This window comes from Mytilus edulis, chromosome 3 (genome assembly GCF_963676685.1).
Source record: "Mytilus edulis chromosome 3, xbMytEdul2.2, whole genome shotgun sequence".
NCBI lineage: Eukaryota > Metazoa > Mollusca > Bivalvia > Mytilida > Mytilidae > Mytilus > Mytilus edulis.
The window spans coordinates 93,557,432-93,583,769 of record NC_092346.1 but is presented as its reverse complement, the minus strand read 5'-3'; the positions used below and the strand labels follow the sequence as shown (position 1 = coordinate 93,583,769).

General features: G+C 31.4%; 1 protein-coding gene across 2 annotated transcripts in view; it reads left to right on the top strand.

The window, feature by feature from the left end:
- The window catches only part of LOC139517798 (uncharacterized), a 50,373-nt gene that overhangs the window by 7,333 nt on the left and 16,702 nt on the right, over positions 1-26,338 (top strand). Inside the window, exons 1-10 of one of the 2 annotated variants that reach the window (XM_071309240.1) lie at positions 10,472-10,567; positions 10,821-10,925; positions 17,580-17,595; positions 19,286-19,406; positions 20,046-20,144; positions 21,273-21,341; positions 21,566-21,664; positions 22,826-22,894; positions 24,010-24,072; positions 25,971-26,051. In XM_071309240.1, coding sequence (XP_071165341.1) covers positions 10,913-10,925; positions 17,580-17,595; positions 19,286-19,406; positions 20,046-20,144; positions 21,273-21,341; positions 21,566-21,664; positions 22,826-22,894; positions 24,010-24,072; positions 25,971-26,051 — 630 coding nt within the window. In that variant the 5' untranslated portion in view covers positions 10,472-10,567; positions 10,821-10,912. Of the gene's footprint in view, positions 1-10,471; positions 10,568-10,820; positions 10,926-17,579; positions 17,596-19,285; positions 19,407-20,045; positions 20,145-21,272; positions 21,342-21,565; positions 21,665-22,825; positions 22,895-24,009; positions 24,073-25,970; positions 26,052-26,338 lie in introns of those variants that run through there. The other variant, XM_071309241.1, reaches the window with a different exon arrangement.

Here is a 26,338-nt window from a genome sequence, read left to right as displayed (position 1 = left end):
ATAGTGTCACCGAACTTGTGTTATTGCTACAAGTAAACATTAATAATTTCCCTATGATTACAGTATATTTTCTGTACTGAAAGTATTATTTCCTCTTAAATTTCTTATTTGGGGGGGGGGGGGGGAATGATGATAAACACGTTTTAAAATGATGGTTTTTAAGTGAACTATTTATTTTTGTACCTTGTATTGATTCTGTAGTAAATAAGTTCGTAAAACTTAGACTGTACAGTTATATAGCAAAATGAGTAAGCCTAGGGCATACAATTTGACAGAAATTTAGATTGATCGCAACTGGTGTTTATCTTTAAAAGAAAGCATATTTTATTCGGATATAAAGATATTTTATACTCGTTTTTTACAGAGACAATTTACACAAAATAATAAAAATGAGGTTTTCAAGTCTTTTCATAATATTCTTTCTTTTCCTCAAAAAATAATTACTTTCGATTAGCAAGTTATTTGGGCCGAATTCTTACAATATGTAAATGTAAATGGAAATTGTATTTAATGAAACAAAGTCAAAATTTATTTAATTAACAGAATTAATACAAAAAACATATTTTAATATATCTTTCTCTGTGGCAAGAAGATTACATTTTCAAATCTTTATAATTTTTGTGTTTTAGTACATATTGGTATTATAAGAAAAGGGAAAATTCAATAAATAATAATTTTTATTTTACTTCTGCATATAATATATTATCTGGTTCAGTGCATGCATAAACATTTATCGCTAAATTTATATTAAAAAATGTTTGGTTGTCTTTAAATAAATACTGCATAATATGTGAAAAGAACAAAAAGATAAATGTTACAAAGGTTCACTATTAAAATACACCGTCGGACTGCAACATATTCAGCTATTTAAATTTCTGAAACCGAACCTTTTAATTGTTTTAAATTACAACTATTATTCAATGCTTCAATAACTGTGAAGAGTTTTGTATTGTTATAAATTGTCACTAGAACACTTCCTGGTATGACAAACAAAACATTTAATGCATCATGCGTCTAATGTTCAGTCATATCAAAATCTGTTTAAACCTTGCAATTTATTGTAAGTATTTGTCGATTGGACCTTCCTTGTTATCCATTAGTCGTTAAAACTTAGGATAGTTACTTGCTATTAGAATATTTTAGGCGCAAAAATGCGGTAGGTTAAACACGTTTTGTGAGATATCAACTTTCCTCCTATACCTTTATACCTTTACCCGTTGTTCAATAAAGAAACACAAAGAAATATACCTTGTATACTAAGATAATAAGAAGTCCAAGTCCAGTTTAAACTAGGTAGCAGAGGAAACAAAACAAAACATGATCAACACACATTAAATAATGGCTCCTTGCAGCTGACACGGCTTCTCCACACCTCAACTTAATCATTTGAATCGGTTTTTAAGGTAACACGATACCGAATGGCATATCTCCCGATTTTCAAACTTTTTGGCACACGTGTTCTTTGAATCGAGTTACATCGAAATATGTAATAAAAAATGGGGGTCACCATTTTTGTTTTCTTGGTATTTTCATAAGAAAACGTCAATTTTGGCGACAAATTTACTTAGGTATATAAGGGAAATGCCTATTTTTCGGCTTACCTTTTTAGATTTTCCAATGGATGGCTATGTTCTAATATACGGAGAAAAACAAAAAACTAACATAATATCAATGATTGCATTCTGAATCCATACACGTATAGAAAGTTATATGTCACCATCCTTGTTTTTAAGATAAATGGCGTCAAAGTTGATTAATACCCTTAGAATTTGGCCAAAAACGTGTAACGTTATTGAATACAGAATGTAACGTTATTCCAACTTAGGGAAATGGAAAACAAAATATGTGTCGGAATCTGAATGGTGTTTATTTTATTTTCATTTACCCTTGTCGTAATTCGTAAAACTCACATTCTTGATTTGCTACATGCATAAGTATAGCGTACTCTGCGTGGTGTAAATGTGTCAGTTGGTTGCTAAGCAAGTCGGACAAACATTGCAAACTGTTCGCAACCTTTCACAAAATTCAACAGTCTGTCATTTGTGGACAATTATTTACAAAACAAATCTTGAGATCAGATATGCATTCTTTATAAGTAAAACAAACTTCGAAATATAAAGGTTCCAGCTTGAAATTCCACATGTAGGAGATGTAAGCCGGAGTCTGTACTCTGCGTGCCTTGTATATCTTATCAAAATGCCTAATCTAGCAACCTGTCATGAACAAAAATTAAAGAAAATCCAGAAGATATGTGCAGCTTTAATATAAGTTTTAACACCATGCACATAATTTAAACCTGAAGCAAAAAGACTGTAGTGCTAAATAATTAGCCGTATACACCCTATATACCTAGTGCGGGATTGACGGTTGAACGGACACAAGTGACACACTATGATGATACGTGCCTATTAGGATTTTGGTGACAAAACATATTTTTGAATATCCAGTTCATAGAATGGAATAGTTATTTGGAGATCTAAAATGAAGTAGCAATGTAAGCAAACTAACATTTCCGTCATTTTGTCTTTGGTGGAAAGTTGATTAATTGGCAATTTTACCGCACCACCTTATTTCATTATGGTTTGAATTTTCTACCGAAGAATAAAAGTTCTAAGACATAAACAAATATGTATTAAGATATAAAAAAGAAGATGTGGTATGATTGCAAATGAGACAACTATCCACAAAAGAGACTGAAATGTTACTGTGATAATTATACTACAAATACTTATCCAAACTTTCCAATCTAGGGGACCAAAGTTTACTAAAACTACAAATTAGAAATAAAAAAATACTCGTCCAATTAGCCTCAGTCACAATTCGCTTGATTTCTTTGGTATTGATGTCGTTAAGTAGATATAGGAAGATGTGGTGTGAGTGCCAATGAGACAACTCTCCATCCAAATAATAATTTTAAAAAGTGAATCATTATAGGTCAATGTACGGCCTTCAACACGGAGCCTTTGCGTCAGATGTTACTTTCTTATAAATTGCATATCCCATATCTCCATTTATCATTATAAGAGCCAACTGTTGTACAAATACAATTGTACTTTTACTAGTCTCATGTTACCCCACTTCCATAATGAGCACGCGGTAACATAGATAATTCTTTTTGCGTAAATGTTCGTAAACTTTTTAGATTTCTTAGAAAAAATTAGAGGCAATGATTTGCATTTTAACAACTGAAGTTTCAAGTCACGGTTGTAAATTGTCGGATTGATTGCTGTTTGCTTTACGTCCAGTGGCAAATAGATCATGCATGGTAAGGGCGAAAACATGTTAACAATACATACAATTGGTAGGTTATGTAATAGAGGCGTTCCGGGATTATGGTCGAGTAAATTGGGAATGACACTGGAAAATGAGGGTATATTGGATAGGGATAGAATTTTTATCTTGCAACAGGCTATCAGACTTTAATTGGACCTGAATTGTTTTTAATTTTATTTTTGCCGAATCAAGTTCTCATGTATTTCTCAGTCTACGTTGACTTTCTCAGGCCTCATTCCGAATTTGCTGTCTGTCCCATGTAGATTTGGTCTATAGGATTACAAAGCTAGCACTTAATTTTATAAATGTTTCAGAAACTATATCGGATTTACTCTCTACAGACCAATGAATTTCAGAGACTGCTTCTACTTGAAACACAGGGAAAATTTTCCGGCAAAATGACAAAGTTAAACCACTTTTTTACATTCCATACTAATAAACTATTTTCTATATAGGTTTCAAAGTATGATTGTACAATGAATGGTTCTTTTTCGCCTAATTCTATTCGAATTCTTATCCAGATGATAACCTTTTTTCATTTTGCCCGAGCAGTGTTTTTGACGACCATTTAAACACGAATTGATAGTTGTACAATTCCTGTTTTTTACGCATCATCCTAAGTTTCTATAGATTAGATTTCTACGTTCAAAAGAAAATTTCATGGGGATACGGCGTGCATCATGAATTAGTATATATTGCAAAAATAAACCAATATTAAAATAAAGTGACAAAACTCAATCTTTTATGCATAAGAACATACATCTAGATAAATCGTGCAGATGCTTAAATATTCAAGAAACAGAATATTTAAAAGTAGCTAGAGTAATACATTTTTAAAGGTTAACAATGAGCAGAAGAATTGCAGGAAAACGATAAAGCAATCTATGTCAAATAAGTTAATCGTTACGTATTGCATCAAAACTCTCGGCACTCTGCATCTAGAAAAAGTTTCCGTTAAGAATGTCACATACATTATTATAAACAAAAGTTACATTTCTAATAATGTTATCTTACTGTTGTATCAGATGTTATTTTAATTGTATTTGCTGCTTTAAGACATATATTGTGACTCGAAATTATTCGAACGGAATTTCCATAGCAAACGAAAATGTTTTGTAATAAAAAATTAAAGTGCATTTTCATATCAAAGCATCGTTCCTCTTCGTTTGCTGATCGAAAGGTTGATCGAAAAGAATTTGAACATATATAAAATTGAGAATGGAAATGCAAAATGTGTTAAAGAGACAACTACCCGCACATAGAACAGACAACAGCAGAAGGTTACCAACAGGTCTTTAATGTAGCGAGAAATTCCCGCACCCGGGGGCGTCCTTCAGCTAGCCCCTAAACACATGTATACTAGTTCAGTGATATTGAACGCCATACTGAACTCCAAATTGTAAACAAGAAACTGAAAAAAAATTAATACAAAACTAACAAAGGCTAGAGGCTCCTGACTTGGGACAGGCGCAAAATGGGACTGGGTTAAACATGTTCACAAGAACACTCCCTTATACACCTCTAGCCAATGCAGAAAAGTAAACGTATAACAATACGCACATTAAAATTCCAGTCAAGAGAAGTCCGCGTCTGATGTCAGAAGATGTAACCAAAGAAAATAAACAAAATGACAATAATACATAAATAACACCTGACATGCCAGCTCTAGACTTAAATTAAACTGATTGGAAAATTATGTCTTCATCATATGAATATCAGGCACAATTCTCCCCGTGAGGGGTTTAGTATCATACCATCATTACATAAATGAGAAGAACATTATTCGTGTCATGCCAGCAACTGGTTTATAAATAAATTTGTTTAGTTCCGTTGCAAAGACCCTATAAGTGAATCAATATTAACACCAAATATGCAATCTTTAATGACGCGAAAACAGTATCGTAACTATATCCCTTCTTCATAAGTCTATCATGTTAACTTAATCTTGGAGGTTATCTGTTCAACAGTGTGAAAAGATCATTTGAAAGATATAGAAGATACTATTGGGACATATCATATTAATGTTTTATAAGAATACAGTTATTGTATATGCAATAGTTAATAACGTTACTAAGCATGAATTACATAATAAGAGTTATCTACAATGACAGTCCCACCAGTACACATAAATTACAAGATCGTGCATTTTTCTGATGATTTACAATAGACTTTTTACTTATCGGTGTTTTTATCAAGACAACCTCACATCTTAATCAGTTAAAAAGCGATCTTAAGGTGGATCGGGCCTATTCAAAGTTTCTTTCAGAAGTGCCGTATTTTTTGGTTATTTTATTCTTTGAAGACAATGAATCATATTAGTCGACAAAAATAGGGGGTCACGGACCATTTAAGCTCAAAATTTTACTTTTAAACAGGTATGTAAAAGGGACCATTTTTCAATGAAATGATAGGGTAAATAGGGGTGTTGACATATTTTTATCGGAATATCAAAAAAACGTTTTATGACAATTGGTCCAAAAGTGTAATATGAAATGCTGGCATATAGCTTCAATGAATGAGCCAATAAAAAACATAGGTCACGGAACAGGGGAAAAAAATATTTTGCCTTAAAACCCAAATTTGAGCGGGAAAATGGTGAAAATGGGTGAACTGTCATTTTGACCCTTTAACAAATACGGATAGTAACGAAAATATTCTATTAGTCACATAACTACAATGATTTAACATTTCTAATCAATCAAAATATTTAAAAAAATTATATCGAATTTACGACAAATACTTTTGTAATTCATGCGCGATATTATGCGCAGTCGAATAGTCCCGAGCCACCTTAAACTATTTAATCGGTACTTTTTTGTATTTCTTCTCTTTGAGGCTTTGCCATTTTAGTATGGACCCTTTTTCTTGTGTTTTTCATTGCTTGCTTTCCAAAATAAGGAGCCTGTAAGCTAGAAATTGTTGTTAGTTAACTCCTTTTTCATGTCATACGTTTTTTCTGTTTATTTAATATTTTTAGACTTGTCCGGTATGGGTATTCATGTATGAGTTTACCAGAGTATACAAAAATAAACGCAATAAAGCTTAACCAACATCTGCATATATTAATATAAGAAGAAGTAGCACGAGTGTCAATGAAACAACTCTTCACCCAAGTCACAATTTGTAAAAGTAAACCATTACAGGTTATAGTACAAATGTACAGTGTTCAACACGGAACTTTGGCTTACAACGAAAATTGAATTAATTTTGATTGATATTTATGTATAAGTCCGGTGAATGATACAGGGAAAGAAGATAAAACTCGTCAATTTAGGATAATTCAAAAGAAGCTCATAACAGACATGAGGTTAGTGCATCGGACTACTAACACAAAGGTTCCTGGTTCGATTCCCGTTTGGGATGAAAATTTCAGGAACTCAATTTTCGGCTCTCCCTTGACACCATTTGCAAGTATGGTCTTGAGGAAACGATGATAGTCCGTCGGACGGGGACGATAAATGGCTGACCCGTGTTAAGAGAGAGCCACATCTCTTGCACGTTAAAGACACCCTTGTAGATTTCGAAAAAGAGTAGGCTAATGCCGCTACAAGGCAGCACTCGCACCCGCAAAGTGGAAAGGGATTAATATAAGTTGCAAAACTTGTTTCCCAATCCACTATAAATAAATATGTTTAAAAACTAACAGACATGAATATTCATAATTTGTCCCTTTGGTAAGTGTCGGGTCAGTTTCTGACGATTTATCAATAAGTGTATGAATTTTCCTTTGAGTTCATTATTTTTGTGTTTTTACTTTTTTCTTGTATCGTTAGTCCCATTTACAGCTCCACATGTGTTCTTCGGGTTTGGCAAAATCATGTCATATTTGAAACAAGACACTTAAATAGTAATGAGCTTTGTTTCCTACTCATATCAATTCCATACTAAATAAGGTATATATTACCAATGTCATTTCAACTGATCGGGCGGAGCTTACGTTTTAAATTGTACAAGGACAGTCTATTTGAAGATGTGTGTGATAAGATTGATTGCCGTTATCATTATTACTGATTTCTAATCACCTATCAGTGCCATCAAAGGAATTTACAAAAGAATAACTGGACACTTCATTGATGAGTTTATCCTAAAAACCCTATCTATAGATGGAATGGTTTATAATGAGCGAAACGGTTAAACTCCGCCCAGTCAAGTGAAATAAATTGAGTAATTCCAATAGGTAACCCAACAACACAAATAAACAAAATATCTAAACATCCTATGGGAAAGTATACATAGATACAAAAAAGAAGATGTGGTATGATTGCCAATGAAATAACTGTCCACAAAAGACCAAAATGACACAGACATTGACAACTATAGGTCACCGTACAGCCTTCAACAATGAGTAAAGTCCATATCGCATAGTAAGCTATAAAAAGTTTTTTTAATAGTGTATCTCATTTTGTTTTAGTTTTAATACGTTTTGATGAGTTTTATTCTTAAGTTGTGTATCATTTCTTTTGTTGACTATTATACAACAAATATATTATGTATACAGAAGAACATGATATACCTGGTATTCTCCTCCTTATTGATTTTGAAAAGGCGTTAGATTCAATTTCTTGGAGTTTAATTGAAAGTGTATTAGACTTTTTTAATTTTGGGCCTTCTATTAAATATTGGATCACTACTTTTTATACTAAGATTCAATCTGCAGTAACTCAAAATTGCCATCTCTCAGATTTTTTTGAGATTCAGAGGGGCTGCCGACAAGGGGATCCCCTATCACCTTATATATTTTTACTATGTGCAGAAATACTGGGTATACGTATACGAAATAATGGTTAAAGGAATCACTATAGATGACTCAGAATATCTCATATCACAATATGCAGATGATACCTCTCTTATACTTGAAGGATCACCTGAATCTTTGGATGCATCTCTCCGTACTCTAGATAAATATGCAGATTTATCAGGTCTCAATATAAACTTAGACAAGACAAAGGTTGTTTGGATTGGGAAGAAAAGGTTTAGCCAAGAAACTATGTGTGTCAAGTGGGGATTGGAATGGGGTTCCAGCAGATTTACACTTCTTGGGATAAATTTCTCAGTGGATATTAGTGAAATTGAAAATTTAAACTATAACCCAAGGTTAAAAGAAATTGAAAACATTATAAAAACTTGGACTAATCAAATACTCTCACCAATTGGAAAAATTACAGTGATAAAAACACTTATAATATCAAAATTAAACCATCTATTCCTATCCATACCTAGTCCAAATAGCACAAAGCTGAAACATTTTACTGAAAAAATATTTTCCTTTATTTGGGATAACAAACCAGATAAAGTCAATAGAGACACCTTATCCAAACCGCACTGTTTAGGAGGACTAAAAATGATAAATATTGAAAACTATATAAAAGGTCTTAAATTAACCTGGATAAGAAGAATTAATAGAAAAAATTCCAAACTAGTAAAACTATTCCTCTTTTCAGAAAATTTGAATTTTTTGGAAATGCAATTTCTTGGTCCTTATAAAAAGTTGAATAATCCATTTTGGAAAGAAGTATTTGACGCTTGGCAAGATCTACAAAATGTACAAAATAACTGTCAAATTAAAACATGCCCTTTATGGAAGAATGATAGAATAAAGATTGGTAACAATCCAGTACTATATAAAGATTGGACAAAAAAAAGGGGTTTGGCTGATTAATGACTTGTTATAGGAAGATGGAAATTTTATGACTTTTGATCACTTTAATAAGGTATAAATATACAATATAAATGACTTAAAGAGAGAAAACGGTCCTGTTTTGCCCTCAGTGTTAAAGGTTTTTTTTAAATCCCAGAAAGGTTCAAAAGATATGTATAACATTTTGAATGGTAACAAATCAAATCCTAAACAAAATTTGAACAAAAATGGTCATTAATTCTCAATGCAAACTTCAATTGGAAAAATATTCATGTACTGCCCTTTCATATAACAAAAAATTCAAAATTGCAGTGGTTTCAATACAGAATAATACATAGAATCTTAGGCACAAATGAACTCCTCCTTAAAATAAAAATTAAAGATACAAATATTTGCAGTTTTGGGTGCGGAGGGGTCGAAACAATAGAACATATATTCTGGACGTGCCCATATATATCAAAATTATGGGAAGACCTTAACTTCTGGATATTTGAGAAGACAGAAATAGAACTAACTTTAAATATTGATTTGGTTTTATTTGGTATTTTAACAAAACAGATAAAAATGATATAAGAAACATAATACTTCTGTTAACAAAAATCTGCATCTATAGAAGCAAATTAGCTATGGAACAAACCAATATAATAGCACTTAAAAATTATTTGAAGGAAAACTTATTGATAGAAAAAAATATATTCTATAAAAATAAATTACTCAGTAGGGCAGAAAACTTCTGGAACCCCTGGACTCCTTTACTATCATAAAAACAAAAAAACAAAAAACAAATAGACTCCACATATATTGTATATATTTCATATCCAAACAGCCTCTGTCTTAAAATCATTATCTGCAGTGTATCAAACTACTTTTTAGTGTATATAACTATTATGCATACAAATGTGTGTAACCTATTATGTTCATGTGCAAATAAGGAAAAGAGAAATTTAATATAGAAAACAGTATATATATTTTTCAAAACCTGTGCATTCGTTATACAAATAATTGTATTTGAAAATCTCATTAGTAAACTTCGTTCTGTTTATTTTTCTTTTTTTTCTTTCAAATATTGAAAATTGAATGTATAATACTAACAAATACTAACAACTGTATAAATATGATATTTACTAATGTTAACGAGGCCGGGATAAGGTACCGGTACTTAATGTTTTAAACTAACAAATGTACAGATTTCATTAAAATATGATAAATCTAAAAAAAAAAAAAAATATATATATTATGCTTTTTCAAAACAAACAGATGTATTACATTTCGGTTGAAAATATATAAATTTTCCATTTGTTAAAAATAGACACAGAGTTGGGAATTTTCAATGTCATTGAACCCTAACATTTATATTCATGAAAGGCTTGTATTGTATGACACAAATGTTTTTCAAAAAATATGTCAACCAATTATGCCCAAGTGGTATTTTAATTGCATGTCACTCTTATATATTTGATTGTAAAGAGACATATAAAGAAGAATGCATATGCTGAAATGTCACGCCTCCCTTATTTATTGCGATTGTTCTTTTTTCTATATAGAATTACTTAAGATATAGAATAATTACGTAATACAACTATTAACAGAACAAGTAAAGTACTGACACAAACAATGTTTATCTTCGTAGAACGGATAACTGATTCTTATTCGTTTGTAAGTGTTATTTTTTAGAGAATTCGGAACTAGTGATTTATTTGATTTTGGAATATTAAAGGAAATTCTATGCATTCGCTTTTGTGTATTATTTACTGAACAGGAATTTGAAACCAATAAGCATATAATTTTCTTTTGATATCGCTTTAAACTATGTACTTTAACATCAAACAAATTTATGAAGGATCTTGCTACAATTATATACTGTTTAAAAATACATAATGCTTTTTGTCTTTCATTTTGTATTTTTCAGATTTTGACAAGCTTCGCTTTGAAAAGATAATGAGACATATAATGCAATTGTTAGTCTATCGTTGACCAAGTTGTACCTACAGAATAAATGCAATGAGTTCTCCAGGTAATGCGTTATATTATTTATTGAAATAAGCAACATGACATAATAAAACAAACGTTTGACACCGATGGTGTTTCATTGTGTATACTTGATCAGTAATAATCTCTCTTTCAAAATCATCTGCCATAAGTTTTCTCTAAACTGTTGTAGAACTGTTCTTGGCGCTAGATTTGTTCTACATTAGAACCGTTCTCGGTTAAAGGTGCCTTAACCCATCATGCAGTAGAATTGTTAGATTCAGTTTTAGAATTTAACTGTCTAATTACTAATTAAATTACTAATAACTACAAATGTACTTATAGCAGTATATTAGTTTTGAAAGTCATGTTGTTATTTCTGTGAACGAATCAAATTGTTAAAAGAAATTTACCTTTAGAAGTATGATGATCATATTGATAGTTTCAGCATTTTAACCGTTTTTAATATTTGTATACAACAATGCTTAAACCATATTAAAAAAATATATTTAGTATTTCAGTAATTGTTAACAATAATAACAATATTCTAGCTTTTTAGCCATGGCGTTGTCAGTTTGTTTTAGATTGATGAGTTTGACTGTCCCTTTGCTATCTTTCGTCCCTCTTTTATTGTGTGCATTGCAATTCATACACTTATTGATAACTCGTAATAAACTGACGCGATACTTACCAAAGGGACAAATTATAAATAATCATGTCTGTTATGTGCTTCTTTTGAATTAAACTAAATTGACGAGTTTTATCTTCATTCCTTGTATTATTCACCGGATTTATATATAAATATCAATCAAAATTTAATTGATATTACTGGATCATCAAAGTGCTTCTCCAAAACCTCTTTCAAATATATTTTCATTCATTTTATAAGCAATCAAAGTTGACTTTGAAGTTATTGTTAAACGTAATACTCTAGGGGGTCGTGTATCGGATGTGGTTACTTAAATATTCCAAAGTTAGGTTGAGAAAAAACCCCACATAATTTCAGCTTTCCAATTGTGAACTTTCCTTTTCTACGTAGTAACATTCTAGCATTGGCGGCTTATGGAGTATATGTTGATACGATATTCTACAGTTTGAATTTTCCGTATTAATTTCCTCCATGGAGGGACGCTTCTAATTTGAAAAATTATTTGAACAAGAATTCCACAGTTTTTATCTTCCCTGCTGAAGGTACATCCAAAAAAATACAATGCATAATGATGTTTTTATTTTGTTTTTTCTGACCCTATATCGAGTATTTTCCCGTTATGATAATGATCTGAAAATGGATGTGTTTCGCTGGTTAAAGCCACAATAACATACTTTTTTCCTCGAATATGCCTTACATAATTTGACTGACAACTCATGTTTTATTGTTTTTTGTTGCACTTCTGTGCTCTGTTATTTCGTTGTTTTCCTCTTGTAGTTAATGTGTCACACTCTGTTTTAGTTTGTTACCCGGATTTGTTTTTCCTCAATCGATTTATGACTTTTGACCAGTGGTAACCTATTGTTGCCTTTATTTACTACCAGTTTTTATTTACATGCACAATTCGAAGGATGCCAATTGTTGAGCAGGATCTGCTGACGTTTCAAAAGCAAATACTATTATCTGTATTTCTCTTTGAAAGGGCTCGTGATGATTTCGTTTGACTTTTTAGTGTTGTTTGTTGTGCTCTATGATTTCCCAAAGTTGTGTGGTGTTTTTTTTTTATATCGGTCATGTCTATACTTTGTCATTGTAAAAGACCGGTTTCATCGCAAAATTTTACACACGGACAGGTTCACGCTAAGAGACTTACACCACCAATAGTTTACGATTTTGATTATGTCATAGGATAAGATGTGTCTGTGTTGGAAAAAAGCCAGTACATGGTATTTGAATATTTAATATAACTTCAAACAGATTAGATAATAGTTATAATGCGGGTGTCACACCTGAAACATGATGCTCTAACCTTTCCGAAACAACTGAGATTAAGATTAATCCTGGTATTTATTGGCATTGTGTTGCTAAGTTTTTAATTGTCTTTGTTGGTTCTTATTTACTTGGATTTATCTGTTGGTCATTTTTCGATTTTGCAATGCCATTGTAAATTAATATTTGCTTACGACTATTGGCTAATGAATATCACTTATATATCTGTCACCTCTCTTTTAGATGTTCGATATTTGGATTGCACATTTACTTTTCATATCATCTTCTTTGAAAGTATTTTTTAAACTTGGGTTTACCGGATTCAATATCATTAATTAAATGTATGTATTTAGGAATCTGATTGTATGTAGTTGTCGTTTGTTGATGTGGTTCATAAGTGTTTCTCGTTTCCCATTTTTTATTTAGATAAAACCGTTTGATTTCCCGTTTGAATGGGTTTACATTAGTATTTTTTTAGAATTTAAAGCTCAATGTTCGTTGTAAGCCAAAGGTCCGTGTTGAAAACCGTACATTTGTACTATAACCTGTAATGGTTTACTTTTACAAATTGTGACTTGGGTGAAGAGTTGTCTCATTGGCACTCGTGCCACTTCTTCTTATATTGATTTATACAGATGTTGGTTTAGCTTTATTGCGTTTATTTTTGAATACTCTGGTAACATCAAAAAGAAGGAAATATTAATTTGTTTTAAATTTAAGAAACATATAAGATAATAAATATAAATGATCTTCAATCAGAAAATACAGAAAAAACAACAATTTGCTAAAATATAAAAACAAAAGCATTAATTACGGAAGCCGATAAGGGCCATTCAAAAAAAATATTTATGTCGTTATTACGACATAGCATGTCGTAATTTCGACATAACATGTCGTTATTACAACATCGCTATGTCGTAATTTCGACATATCATGTAGTAATAACGACATCACTATGTCGTTTTAACGACATAGCTATGTCGTAATAACGACATCGCTATATTTGAAAGAATATGTATTATGATTGGCAAGAGACTAAATGACAAAGAAATTAAAAATTATACGTCATCATAATGTCCCTGATAATTATAAATGCCCCCGCATGGTCAGCTATAAAAGAGGGAAGAAAGCTACCAGAGGGAGAGTCCCCGAAATGCCGTGTGGCAGACAGTGTTATTATTCAATTATTAGCTCCCTTGGTAAAACTCCAAATTTCATATTTAATGTATTATATTGTTAAACAATTGACATGAAGCTTAATAAGTATATATTTGTTAATTGCATAGCTTTTGCTATTTAAATTCATTGGTTTAAGATATTTATTTATATTGTAAAGTTTAATATTTGCATCGTCGCAAAACCTTTGGTTATCTTCTTTGGATACCTTCAGTGAGAAACTTATATATGTTATAGATACCAATTTAGATTAGCATGGCCCATAGTGCTAAGGCTGTACAGTCAGACAAAATCGTTTAGATTAATAAGTTACCGGTCGTAGAATAGCTACGCGGTCACACATGTTGGAAGAATGAAATATGGAATTATTAGAGGACTGCAATTGTACAACCAAGTCAAGCTAAGCTATCCATCTCCCTTTAATTAAGCGCAAACTACATGGCTTATTGGTATAAGGGTGTATTGAAGTATTGATAGCTCTATTTCTACTTTCAAACGTTGGGCACGCGCGATGTTCCTATAACCCCTAGGATTTAAAACAGAATCTTCGAAATTTCATCCGCAAAACAAAATAAAAATGTTAGAAAACACGAACCAATATTAAAACAAATTCAATATATGTTTTGAATTATGTTTTACAGCTCTTGATCTTCTAATAAGTTATATCTAGTATATTTGAGGATTAAAAAAAGAAAGCTATGTGAAAAAAACGGATGTCCCCATCCAACGTTACATTTATGAAAAACTGTTTTAACTCTTATGTATAGTGATCCTATTTCTTATTCTCTGATCTTCTTGATTCTTGACAGGAACAACGACATATGTCGGTTCTTTGTGGCGTTAAAGCCGTTATTTTAACAAGTTTCACTTTACTCGACTGCATATTATAATAGTAGAAAATGAATAAAAATAGTAAGACAATAATAATATCTAACAAAAGTACAAATATTTGCCTCATGTGAGTTCAAATATTGCTGATTCAATAAAATCTTCTCTACACAGTCGTTTTTCAAACGGTAGCCATTTTGTCCAAGATGATATTTCATTTTTCAAAGCAGTTAAGGCGTATTTTTTTTTATAATTGATCAAAACAAAATTTAGATATACGAAGAGTAAAAAATGCCAAGATTTTTTCCTTATTAACTACATATTTGGGTCTTAAAGGAATAAAATGCTTCCATACATTACAAAACGGTAGCCAATTTTTCCAAATGCCTGAAAACGTCTAAAATCCTCAAGAAGCTAATTTCCTACGTTAAATGTGCTAAAGTTTCAATTAAATGTTTATGATAATTAAAACAAATCGTGTTATGAAATTTGGAGAAAGATGTTAATGATTGCTGACGAAAAAAAAATGGTGCATGTTGCCAAAGACTCCGTCCGTGGAAATAGGTTCGACACAGGTTAAATTTTGCAATTTTTATTAATTGTATAGCTTTTAACGATTTATTTAAAAGAATTTGAAAATGGGGGGAAAATCCCATTTTGTAAAATAAATTGAAATTTATGTTACGGAAGTACTCCGAAATAGATCATTTAAAGTCGTCACTTCAGTTAGGTGCAATCACCAATATGAAAACACTTAATACCAGTTCACGGAATGTTTTACTTCGCGATTTGTCCTGCTATTTCGTGATGAAAGTAATTCCTGTACTAGCGAAGCCGGAACTTTTCGTCAATATAAACTTGTGCATGAAATAGAGGTAATTGAAAGACGAATCCCAAACAGCAACGAAAACCGTTTCATCGAATTAAAAAAAAACGGGATTATATTTTTGTTTGCTGTTTTCGCGGACGACCCAGGAGTAGATTACTATATTTTAAAATGTATATATCTGAAGATGACTTGGGAAAAATAATTCTCAAGCCAAGGGTTAAGTAATTGAAGGGGTGTATTTCGACAACTTATGTGTCAGGGAAAATACAATTCTATTCAAATTTAACCAAGGGTAAAAATGTTCGATTTACTTGCAGAGTGTCAGATATATTTGTATTGGGGATGAATTAAGATATAGAAATTTTACAATGACAGATGATATGCAACTTGAAGGTTAAACATCCTATGATAAAAAAAAATATGAAAACCGTATACATGTACTTCCGTCCCATCTTTCCTTCCTACATTACTTGCGACAGTACTGCATTTTAAGTTGAAATAACTTAAAGGGTAAACATTATTATATCGATTTCCACAACTCGAGGTAATTTTTTGATAAAATGACATCACAAAACGAACAGAACCAGAACCAACCAACAATATAAAAAACCGAATAAAACTTGCAAAAATTAATCGAAGTCAAAGACCCTCTTCGACGTCGCATTTTAAGTGTAACGTGTTGTAGGAATATCGTGCCCAACATTTGAAAGTAGCATTAGAGCAATTGATACTTTAATTCACCCTTATTACAATAAGCCATGTAATATGCGCTTATTTTGAGGGAGATGGGATGCTTAGCTGGCAAGTTAGGATCGCGTATTGACAAAGCAATATCTTCCTAATCTGTCTGTTCAGCCCTTTTTTTTTATCTTTACTGTTCAGCCCTTTGGCTAAGTTACGATAATACATTAGCCTGAAATGTTTTGTATAAAATATATAAGTTTCTCACTGAAGGTATTCATAGAAGGTATCCAAAGATTTTGCAACGATGCAAATATTAAATTTTACAATATAAATAAATATCTTTAACCAATGAATTCAAATAGCAAAAGCTATGCAATTAACAAATATATATTTATTAAGCTTCATGTAAATTATTTAACAATAAAATGCATTAATATGAAATTTGGAGTTTTACCAAGGGAGCTAATAATTGAATAATAACACTGTCTGCCACACAGCATTTCGGGGACTCTCCCTCTGGTATCTTTCCTCCCTCTTTTATAGCTGACTATGCGGGGTCTTTTCTAATTATTGGGGGCATTATGCAGACGTATTGTTGTTAATATCTGTGTCATTTAGTCTCTTGGCAATCATAATACATATTCTTTTATATATAGCGATGTCGTTTTTACGACATAGCGATGTCGTTATAACGACTTAGTGATGTCGTTATTACGACATGATATGTCGAAATTACGACATAGCGATGTCGAAATTACGACATAATTTTTTTTTTTGAATGGCCCTTATCGGCTTCCGTAATTAATAAACAAAGAAAAAAGAAAGAAAGAAAATAAATATATAAATAAAAAGATAAAACAAATAAATATTTAACTGAATTAATTAATCAGCTAATTAATGAAATAAAATAAGGTGAATAAAATTGTCAAAACTACAGGTTCTTTCTCTGGACTTTCTTGAGAAGTGGAGAAAGATACCAAAGAGACATTCACATGAATTAGTCAGGAAAAAACTGAAAACGCAATCCAAAAAAGACCAATAGACAAACAATGGTACACAAATTCAACTAAATAAAACTTAAGACTGAGTAACATGAACGCCATCGAAAACCTTGATATTGCAGGTGCTCCAGAAGGTTAAGTACACCCTTCTCCACATGAGACACTTCTACGGTTGAAATAACTAAATCTTTTAAATAATATAGTTCTTGGAGAAGAAAAAGATATTTACGTGTATCATTTTATAACCTTCATTCTATATTTCAGTTCATAAACCTGACGGGTGAGTCATGCTAAAGTTAAAAGTGTTTGGTTTTAATTATTTTCAAAGTAGATTGTAATGTCTGTACCCACACTCTTTGTGAATTTATTATTTTATACGAACCATGATTCAGTCTGAAGAGTCAAATGAATAACAGTTTATTACTATGCGGTATGGGCTTTGCTCATTGTTGAAGGCCGTACGGTGACCTATAGTTGTAAATGTTTGTGTCATTTTGGTCTTTTGTGGATAGTTGTCTCATTGGCAATCATATCACATTTACTTTTTTATATCATAGATTCTGGGGTGCATAAAAAAAATAAAATCACAAAAATGCTGAACTCTGAGGAAAATTCAAAACGGAAAGTCCCTAATCAAATTGCAAAATCAAAGGATAAAACACATCAAACGAATGGACATATTCCTGACTTTGTACAGGCATTTTCAAATGTAGAAAACGGTGGATTGGACCTGATTCTATAGCGCTAAACCCCTCACTTTTATGACAGTCGCATCAAATTCTGTAATTTTTAACATTTTCAAAATGTGGTTACAATAGTCATCACTGTGTTATAATCAAAACAAATAAAAATACACAAAAAAACACAAAAAGGCGTCTATCAAATTAAAAAAAACATTACTTGTATCGCGAGTTTGGTGTCAAAATATGCAAACGTCACAAAAAGAAGTTTTGTCGTTCAATGGTTGTTCAAAACAATTTTACATAGGGAATGGTGGTTTAAAGGGTGTTTAAATCAAAAGTTATGTTAGAATTAACTACAGAAACAGACCGAGATTAAATACAAAAGTATATACATAGTATGACAAGAAAGTACCAGGGGTAAATCAAAATGAATGTAACATTGTTCACTTAACATTGTCCCATTAGTTGTTCTTTACTTACCTGCTTTTAAAATTTTAGGATAAAGTTGCATCCCATTCAAATAAAATTTATAAATAATAATTAAGCAATTAGTTGCTATACTGCAAATATCAAATTCTACAGTCAAACAAAACATGTATTTGAATTCGATATTAATAGGTAAACTGATTGATTTAATGTGCAGCAGCTATGGAAAAGTAAGCTCCATATCATATGAATTGCTCGTATAGCATTTAATGTATTCAAACACGCAAGACCGCTAGCGAAATTCTGATATAATCGATAAATGTGTCAATACAGATTTTGTTGAGTTTGATTATCTTTCAAAGTGGAACACATCATAAAACGAACATGAATTCCTTATTGGAAGATTGTGTCATTGTATTTAAAAGTAAAATCGCAAAAATACTGAAGTGAAAATTCAAAACGGAAAGTCCTTAATCAAATGGCAAAGTTAAAACCTCAATCACGAATTGATAACAACTGTCATATTCCTGGGAAGGTACAGTTATAATGGTGGATTAAACCTGGTTTTAAAGCGCTAAAACTTTCACTTGTATGGCAGTCGCATCAAAATTCCATTGACAACAAGTTTTGAACAAATCGAAAAGACACAATAGATAAAAATGTCACAAATAGTTGTACAACAGCAACACGAACCCCAGCAAAAACACTGAGGGTAATATCAGGTCACCCTGAAGGTTGAGCATATCCTGCTGAACATGCCTTTGTAGTAAGGAGACATTTCACATTGCAACTTCAAAAAACTTTACATAATCAAATAGAAAATTTTATCTGATTTGATAACTTCTAGTTTTGTTTTGCAAGACCATTCAAAAGTAAAAGGGGTGAACACTCGACCGCAAAATGTGGAGGAGAAGAAACAAATCGACCTTTATGCTCAAGTGACAATAGTAATGCCAGCAGTGCGTCGTATGCATCTTTCATAGTAAGTTAAAAGTGTATGTATGTCAAATTTGGTTTCTGTGATACTTGATTTTTTTTTTATACATATGTGTTTTACAAAGTTAACTCTTTTGTAATTTTGGATGTGTGTTTGGTATATCAGTAATTTAATTCTTAAAACCACATATTTATACGAGATTCCAAACCTTGTTTGTTCTATTACTTGTGTTACAAACATACTTGCTGCTCAAAAGACAGCATACAAGCATATAATTCTTAAAAAAGTCAACTCACACAATAATCTTTTGTTTCGGATTTTGGGTCCTAATTGGTTCCTATTTAATGTGAAGGTGACGACAAAAAAACGTTCTTAATTACTATCTTGCATCTATCTGATACTGTTTTTTTAATATTGAGTTTTTAAAAGACTCCTTGTAGAGAATGATTAGTTGATTGTTTCTTGCTTAACGTTCAGTAGGAATTCCTCTTGTGTAAAATGTTTTGTACCACAAGAACTAGAAAAAATATGAAATTCACCTCGAAATTATCCTTAGTGCTATTTGGATGATTTCTTACATTAGGGTTTTTTAATGTGCTTGTTCGAAATAATTATATCTCGAATAGAAAGTTTAACTTAAATCAAATGTAAATATTATAGCCAAAATATATTTTTTCATTGTAGGCACCAAATCAAGTGCATACAATTCCTAATTTAATCAGAGAAAGCGGAGAAAGTGAATCTTATGCGGACATGAATAGCCCAACGACCAGCATGAATTCGGTAGTTATTACTGTCATGAATAAAATAAGGGGAGATTACAGATTATAGTCTATCAAATGTTATAACAGATAACGACATCCGACTTGCTTCTTTTTTCTAATTTAGAAATTAATAAACGAGTTGGACTGCTATTATATTCAATAAAAAAGCACATGCATTTACATATATACTATGTTTGTGATTAGTTCCAGAAGTACCTATTGTTAAGAACGATGATGTTTGGTTTTTTGGTTAAGACTGATTATTTACCAGCAATATTGGTCCTTTGAAATGGTCCTTTGAAATGGTCTTTTTATAAAAGGAGTATTTTTCGGCTACTGAATTGAATAGAATACGACAATAACGACATAAATTATACAGATACATTCAATTTTGAGACAAAGGACATAACTTCAGTACAATTTGTCCGTCTTTAAAAATGGATAGACGAGTACCCATTCGTGTTAACATAAAATTAAGATTATCTTATGAACTATCAAATTCATACAAAAAAAAGGTCCAAAGCAAAAGACGAAAAGACAAACACTTCAGAGAAAATGGAAGATCTAGCAACACGTACCTTTCAAAAAATGATCGTTTTAGACAAAATAGTGAATATTATTTGTATATTATTATTCTTTGATGTTCTGTAATTATTTAAAAATCATATTCATAACTATAATCGAAAAGTCGCATCGTGTCGCTCCTTTCCAAATGAAGTCGAAGTTCTAGATGTCAGACTGCAAATAAAAAATATCATTATGTAAAAAATAAGCACACAGTAGCAAACATGAATAGTGAAGGTGAGTTGTACAGAATGAACTATTTACTTAGTTTATAAACTGAAAAAATCTAATGATATACCTTGTGAATTTTGACTTAACAACAAAAAATAACGACAGTCTATAGATAAAATTAGATATCGCCAAATTCTGCCACTCATTGGCCGTAAAACTCATAAAAAATTTTGGTTTTCATTTTAGATTTTCCCTTTTTTAAATGTATACTACAATTATATATTGATTACCAAATTGTAACCATTTCCATAACATTTTCCATTCCATATAACTTTTCAGGAATATGTTTTTAATCGTATGCAAATAATAATAAATCAAATCATTTAATTTGGGTGTATTTGACATCTTTCAGAATTACGATAACCCGAACACAATGGAGGTTATGCGGCAGCCTGATATACATGTCCCTTACAACAAAAGTGTAAGTTAATCTTGACCAGTCTAATGTAGACCAAATAATAATAAAACAAATCATTTAATTTGGGTTATTCAATAATTTCGTTGATCTAAGTGCTAATTGGATGATTTCTTACATTTGCATTTAGGTTTTTTTAATGTGCTTGCTCGAAATAAATCTATCTTCAATGGAAAGTTTAACCATAATCAAATGTAAATATTGTAACCAAAAAATATTTGTCATTGTAGGAACCAAATCAAGTGCATATCAATCCTAATTTTATCGGAGATAGTGGAGAAAGTGGATCTTATGCGGACGTGAATACCCCGACGACCAGCATACATTCGGTAGTTATTATTGTTATGAATGAAATAAGGGGAGATTATGTAGTTATTATAGTCAGTCAAATGTTACAGTAGATACCGGCATTCGACTTTCTTCTTTTATCTAATTTAGAAATAACTAAACCAGTTCGAAATATGTTTTGAAAAGTATGCAAATAATAATAAAACAAATCATTTTCAATAAAATAAAAAATAGCACATGCATAAACATATATACCATGTTTGTGGTTATTCCCAGAAGTGCATATTGTTAAAGAAAGATGATGTTTGGATTTTTTTTGGTTTAAGACGGATTATTTACCAGCAATATTGGTCCTTCAAAATCGTCTTTTTATAAAAGGAGTATTTTTGGGATACTGGATCGAATAGAAAACAACAATAACGACATAAATTATACAGACACATTCAATTTTAAGACAAAGGACATAGCTTTAGTACAATTTGTCCGTCTTTAAAAATAGTTTGAAGATTACTCATTCGTGTAAAGATAAAATTAAGATTATCATGTGAACTATCAGAGATCAAAGCAAAAGACGACGAAAAGACAAACACTTCAAAGAAAATGGAAGATCTAGCAACAAGTACCTGTCAATAGATGAACGTTTTAGACAAAATAGTGAATATTATTTGTATATCATTAATCGTTGATGTTCTGTAATTATTTAAAAATCATATACAAACTATAATAGAAAAGTCGCATCGTGTCGCTCCTTTTCGAATGAGATATTCATGTTGTCGAAGTTCTTGATTTCAGACTGCAAAAATATCATTAGGTAAATATTAAGCACACCGTAACAATCATGAATAGTGAAGGTGAGTTGTACAAAATGAACTATTTACCCAGTTTATAAACTGAAAAAATATAATGATATACCTTGTGAACTTTGACTTAACAAAAGAGGATAGTTACAGTCAATGGATTAGATTAGATTTCGCAATTTTCTGTCAATCATTGGCCGTAAAACTCATAAAAGTTAGAAATGTTAAGTTTTCATTTTAGATTTTCCCTTTTTTTAATGTATGCTACAATTATAAATTGAATACCAAATTGCAACCTATTTCATAATATTTTCCGTTCCGTATCACCTTTGAGGAATATGTTTTAAATTGCATGCAAATAAATAAAACAAATTATTTAATTTGGGTAAATTCAATAATTTCCAGAATAACGATGACCCGACAACAAAGGAGTTTATGCTGCAGCCTGGTAGACATGTCCCTAACAACAAAAGCGTAAGTTAATCATGACTAGTCTAATGTAATTTCTTTCTAACTAGGATGAGTTTAAAATAATTCTCAAATATCCACATTGAAGACCTGTTGGTGACCTTCTGCCGTTGTCGGTTCTATGGTCTGGTTGTTGTCTCTTTGACACATTCCCCATCCTCCATTCTGAATATGACTGTAAAAAAAAATGCACATTTCTAAGAATGTTTTGTTTTGCTCAATTTCATATCTTTCCACAGTGGTATAATCCGTATCCATGTTCAATTCTGATCAATGTGGTAAATCTTTCGAATCGAGACTATGACAAAATGAGATTATTTTGGAAGTCTTTGTGTTTCTCTCATTTTATTGGTTAACAATAAATATACCTAAAAATTGAGAATAGAAATGGGGAATGTATCAAAGAGACAACAACCCAACCATAGAACAGACAACATCATAAGGTCATCAACAGGTCTTATAATTTGTTTCGCCGATCTATATGTCAATACGATTTTCTTAATTTTCTATCAATATTATTGCATAGATGTTTAAACGTTTATGTTTTGTTTTTTGTTTGGGTAGCATCGTCGTTTTTTATACGACCCGTTATTGTGTAAATTTGAGGTTAGTAGTTTTCTAGAATCTTATATTATGAACACATTATTAATTAATTACACGCTGCACGATGTTTACAGGTCAGTGAATTACGTGTGGGATGAGAGCAAACACGTTGGGCTAGTGACCAATCACAAAATATACGAAATCCGTCATATCTGATATGCCGTCATATGTAAACTATCGATTAACAGATGATCATTGGTCATCTCAAAGTACCGGCTTAAGCGAGAAATTAATCTCGTTGAGATGATAAACGATAATGCATAAATATCGCAGGTTTTCTTTTTCTGTTACCACAATAAACGTATGCAATGGAAATTATATGCACCTTCATGTCACGAAGAATTACTTAAAAGCAGATTTGTTTGATGTCATTATAAAAAAAAAAGCAGCGTTATGAAAACATCAATCAATCAATAATATCAGCAGATATCATCTGTTCTTTCTTAATTTGAATTTTAAGTACACTTAATTTTCTTCATAATCAGTAATGATTGATGGGTTATTCTTTCTTTTTTTAGGATACTCCTAATTTCAATGTGAGAATGCATATGGGTAATATGCAATTCCTTGAACACCATAAGGTTCGTTTAAAATAACAAGTCTCGAAATTAAAAAAGCTTCTACAATTTGTGAAGGTTTTTTTTATAAACACGTAATGGTAAAATTGAGAATGGAAATGGGGAATGTATCAAAGAGACAACAATCCGACCGTAGAAAAAAACAACAGCAGATGGTCACCAACAGGTCCTCAATGTAACGAGAAAATCCCGCACCCGGAGGCGTCCTTCAGCCGGCCCCTAAACAAATATATACTAGTTCAGTGATAATGAACGCCATACTAATATCCAAATTGTACACAAGCAACTAAAATTAAAATAATACAAGACTAACAAAGACCAGAGACTTCTGACTTGGGACAGGCGCAAACATGCGACGGGGTTAAACATGTTTGTGAGATCTCAACCCTCCCCCTATACCTCTAGCCAATGGAGACAAGTAAACGCATAACAATACGTATATTAAAAAATTCAATTCAAGAGAAGTCCGAGTCTGATGTCAGCAGATGTAACCAAAGAAAATAAACAAAGTTACAATTATACATAAATAACAGCAGACTACAAGCAGTTAACTGACATGCCAGCTCCAGACTTCAATTAAACTGATTATGATTTCATCATATGAATATCAGGCACAATCCTTCCCGTTAGGGGTTTATTATCATACCATCATAACATATATAAGAGAAACATAACCCGTGTCATGCCAACAACTGGTTTTTGAATAAATGTGTTTAGTTCCGATGCAAAGACCCTATAAGTGAATCAATATGAACGCCAAAATATGCAATCTTTAATGACCAGACAACATTATCGTAACTATATCCCTTCTTAATAAGTCTATTTAAAGGTTTTGTTAGTTTCTGCGGTGAATACTGACATTTCCATAAAAACAATTGGATGTGAAATACCTAAACGTATAAGAAGTCTGTATGTTGAGCTATATTTACGAATGATGTCCTTATACCGGTGATAACATTACCACATGTAGATTCGTTACAATTCTAAAGAAAATTTAAATCTCGAGGTTTCTCTGAAGTAAATGCTATCAAATTTATGATTTTTTAACCACGTTTACTATAATTTCCCATGTGTCATTGAAACTCCGTCTTAAAGAAATTATTCGCAATGATTTTAATATTAAATGGTGCAAAAGCTATAAACTAATTACTTTGGGATACCATGCGGCTAATATTTTAAAGTGAACATTGATTGTTGGTTGCTTTACGCCGCATTAGCACAAAAAGGCTATATCGCGGCTATTTCAAAGTGAACAAAAAGGTAAACAATGTTACTATATCAGAGTTGGAGTTACTATTTTGGAATTTGAAGGTAGACTTATCAACAAATTTTCTTGTCGACATTCTTATGTAGCACCTTTTTTTGTCTGTAGTTTCACGTTACTGGTTATGATCAAAGGTTCTTTAGTGTAATATATAGCAAAAATACATAAACTTTATAGTGTGTTCATTTTATGTTAACTTTGAATAAAATCTCACCTTTCACCTGTAGTTAGGAACACTATTGTGAAACACTCACAGTTGCAATGTTAAGTTGAAAGGACAGGTTCTGTAATATATACAAATTATTTTTCATTTATGCAAATAATCTTGGAATTTCTTACTTGGGATGACTAAAATGTAACTGTTAACCACCGGTTAAGCTACCTTAACCAGTGGCTAACAAACCAAAATTCAATTTTGGCTTTAAGCAATTGAAAACTAGCCAACGGATAGTATACTACTAGATTAGATAATTATCCATTGGATAAGTTAACTAATCGCTTAATTTGGCAATAGTTTTGAGCACCCAAGTCCTTGCAGTTATGAAAGACGATCATAGAAGCCAGATCATTTAATTTTACATTCAGATATATCGTTTATGTTCATTAAATACCTATATATTTTATACTTTTTATAAAGGTTACTAGATCTCATTCTACATTCGATAATAACGATGTCAGAATCAATGACGAAGATGAAGAGGAAAGTTATTCTGGTCAGGTAAAATAATATGGTTTAATATTTGATTCAGTTGTGAAAGTCTCACTTTCAAGTTACCGTCTAGCGGTAGCTCTTTACTGTGATAGATATTTGGGAGTATTCAATATTCCTTTTAAAATAGAATTAAAGTCTTTATTACTGCAAAGGACAGGCCTTAGTTTTGTTTGAAGATTTTTGAAATATTATTACGCAACCAGTTTGTTTCAATGCTGTTTGCAAGTGAATCATTCGAGCACCTTGAATCCGTATTCATGCTTTCAGTTAAACTCCTTATTTAGAGATCGGTT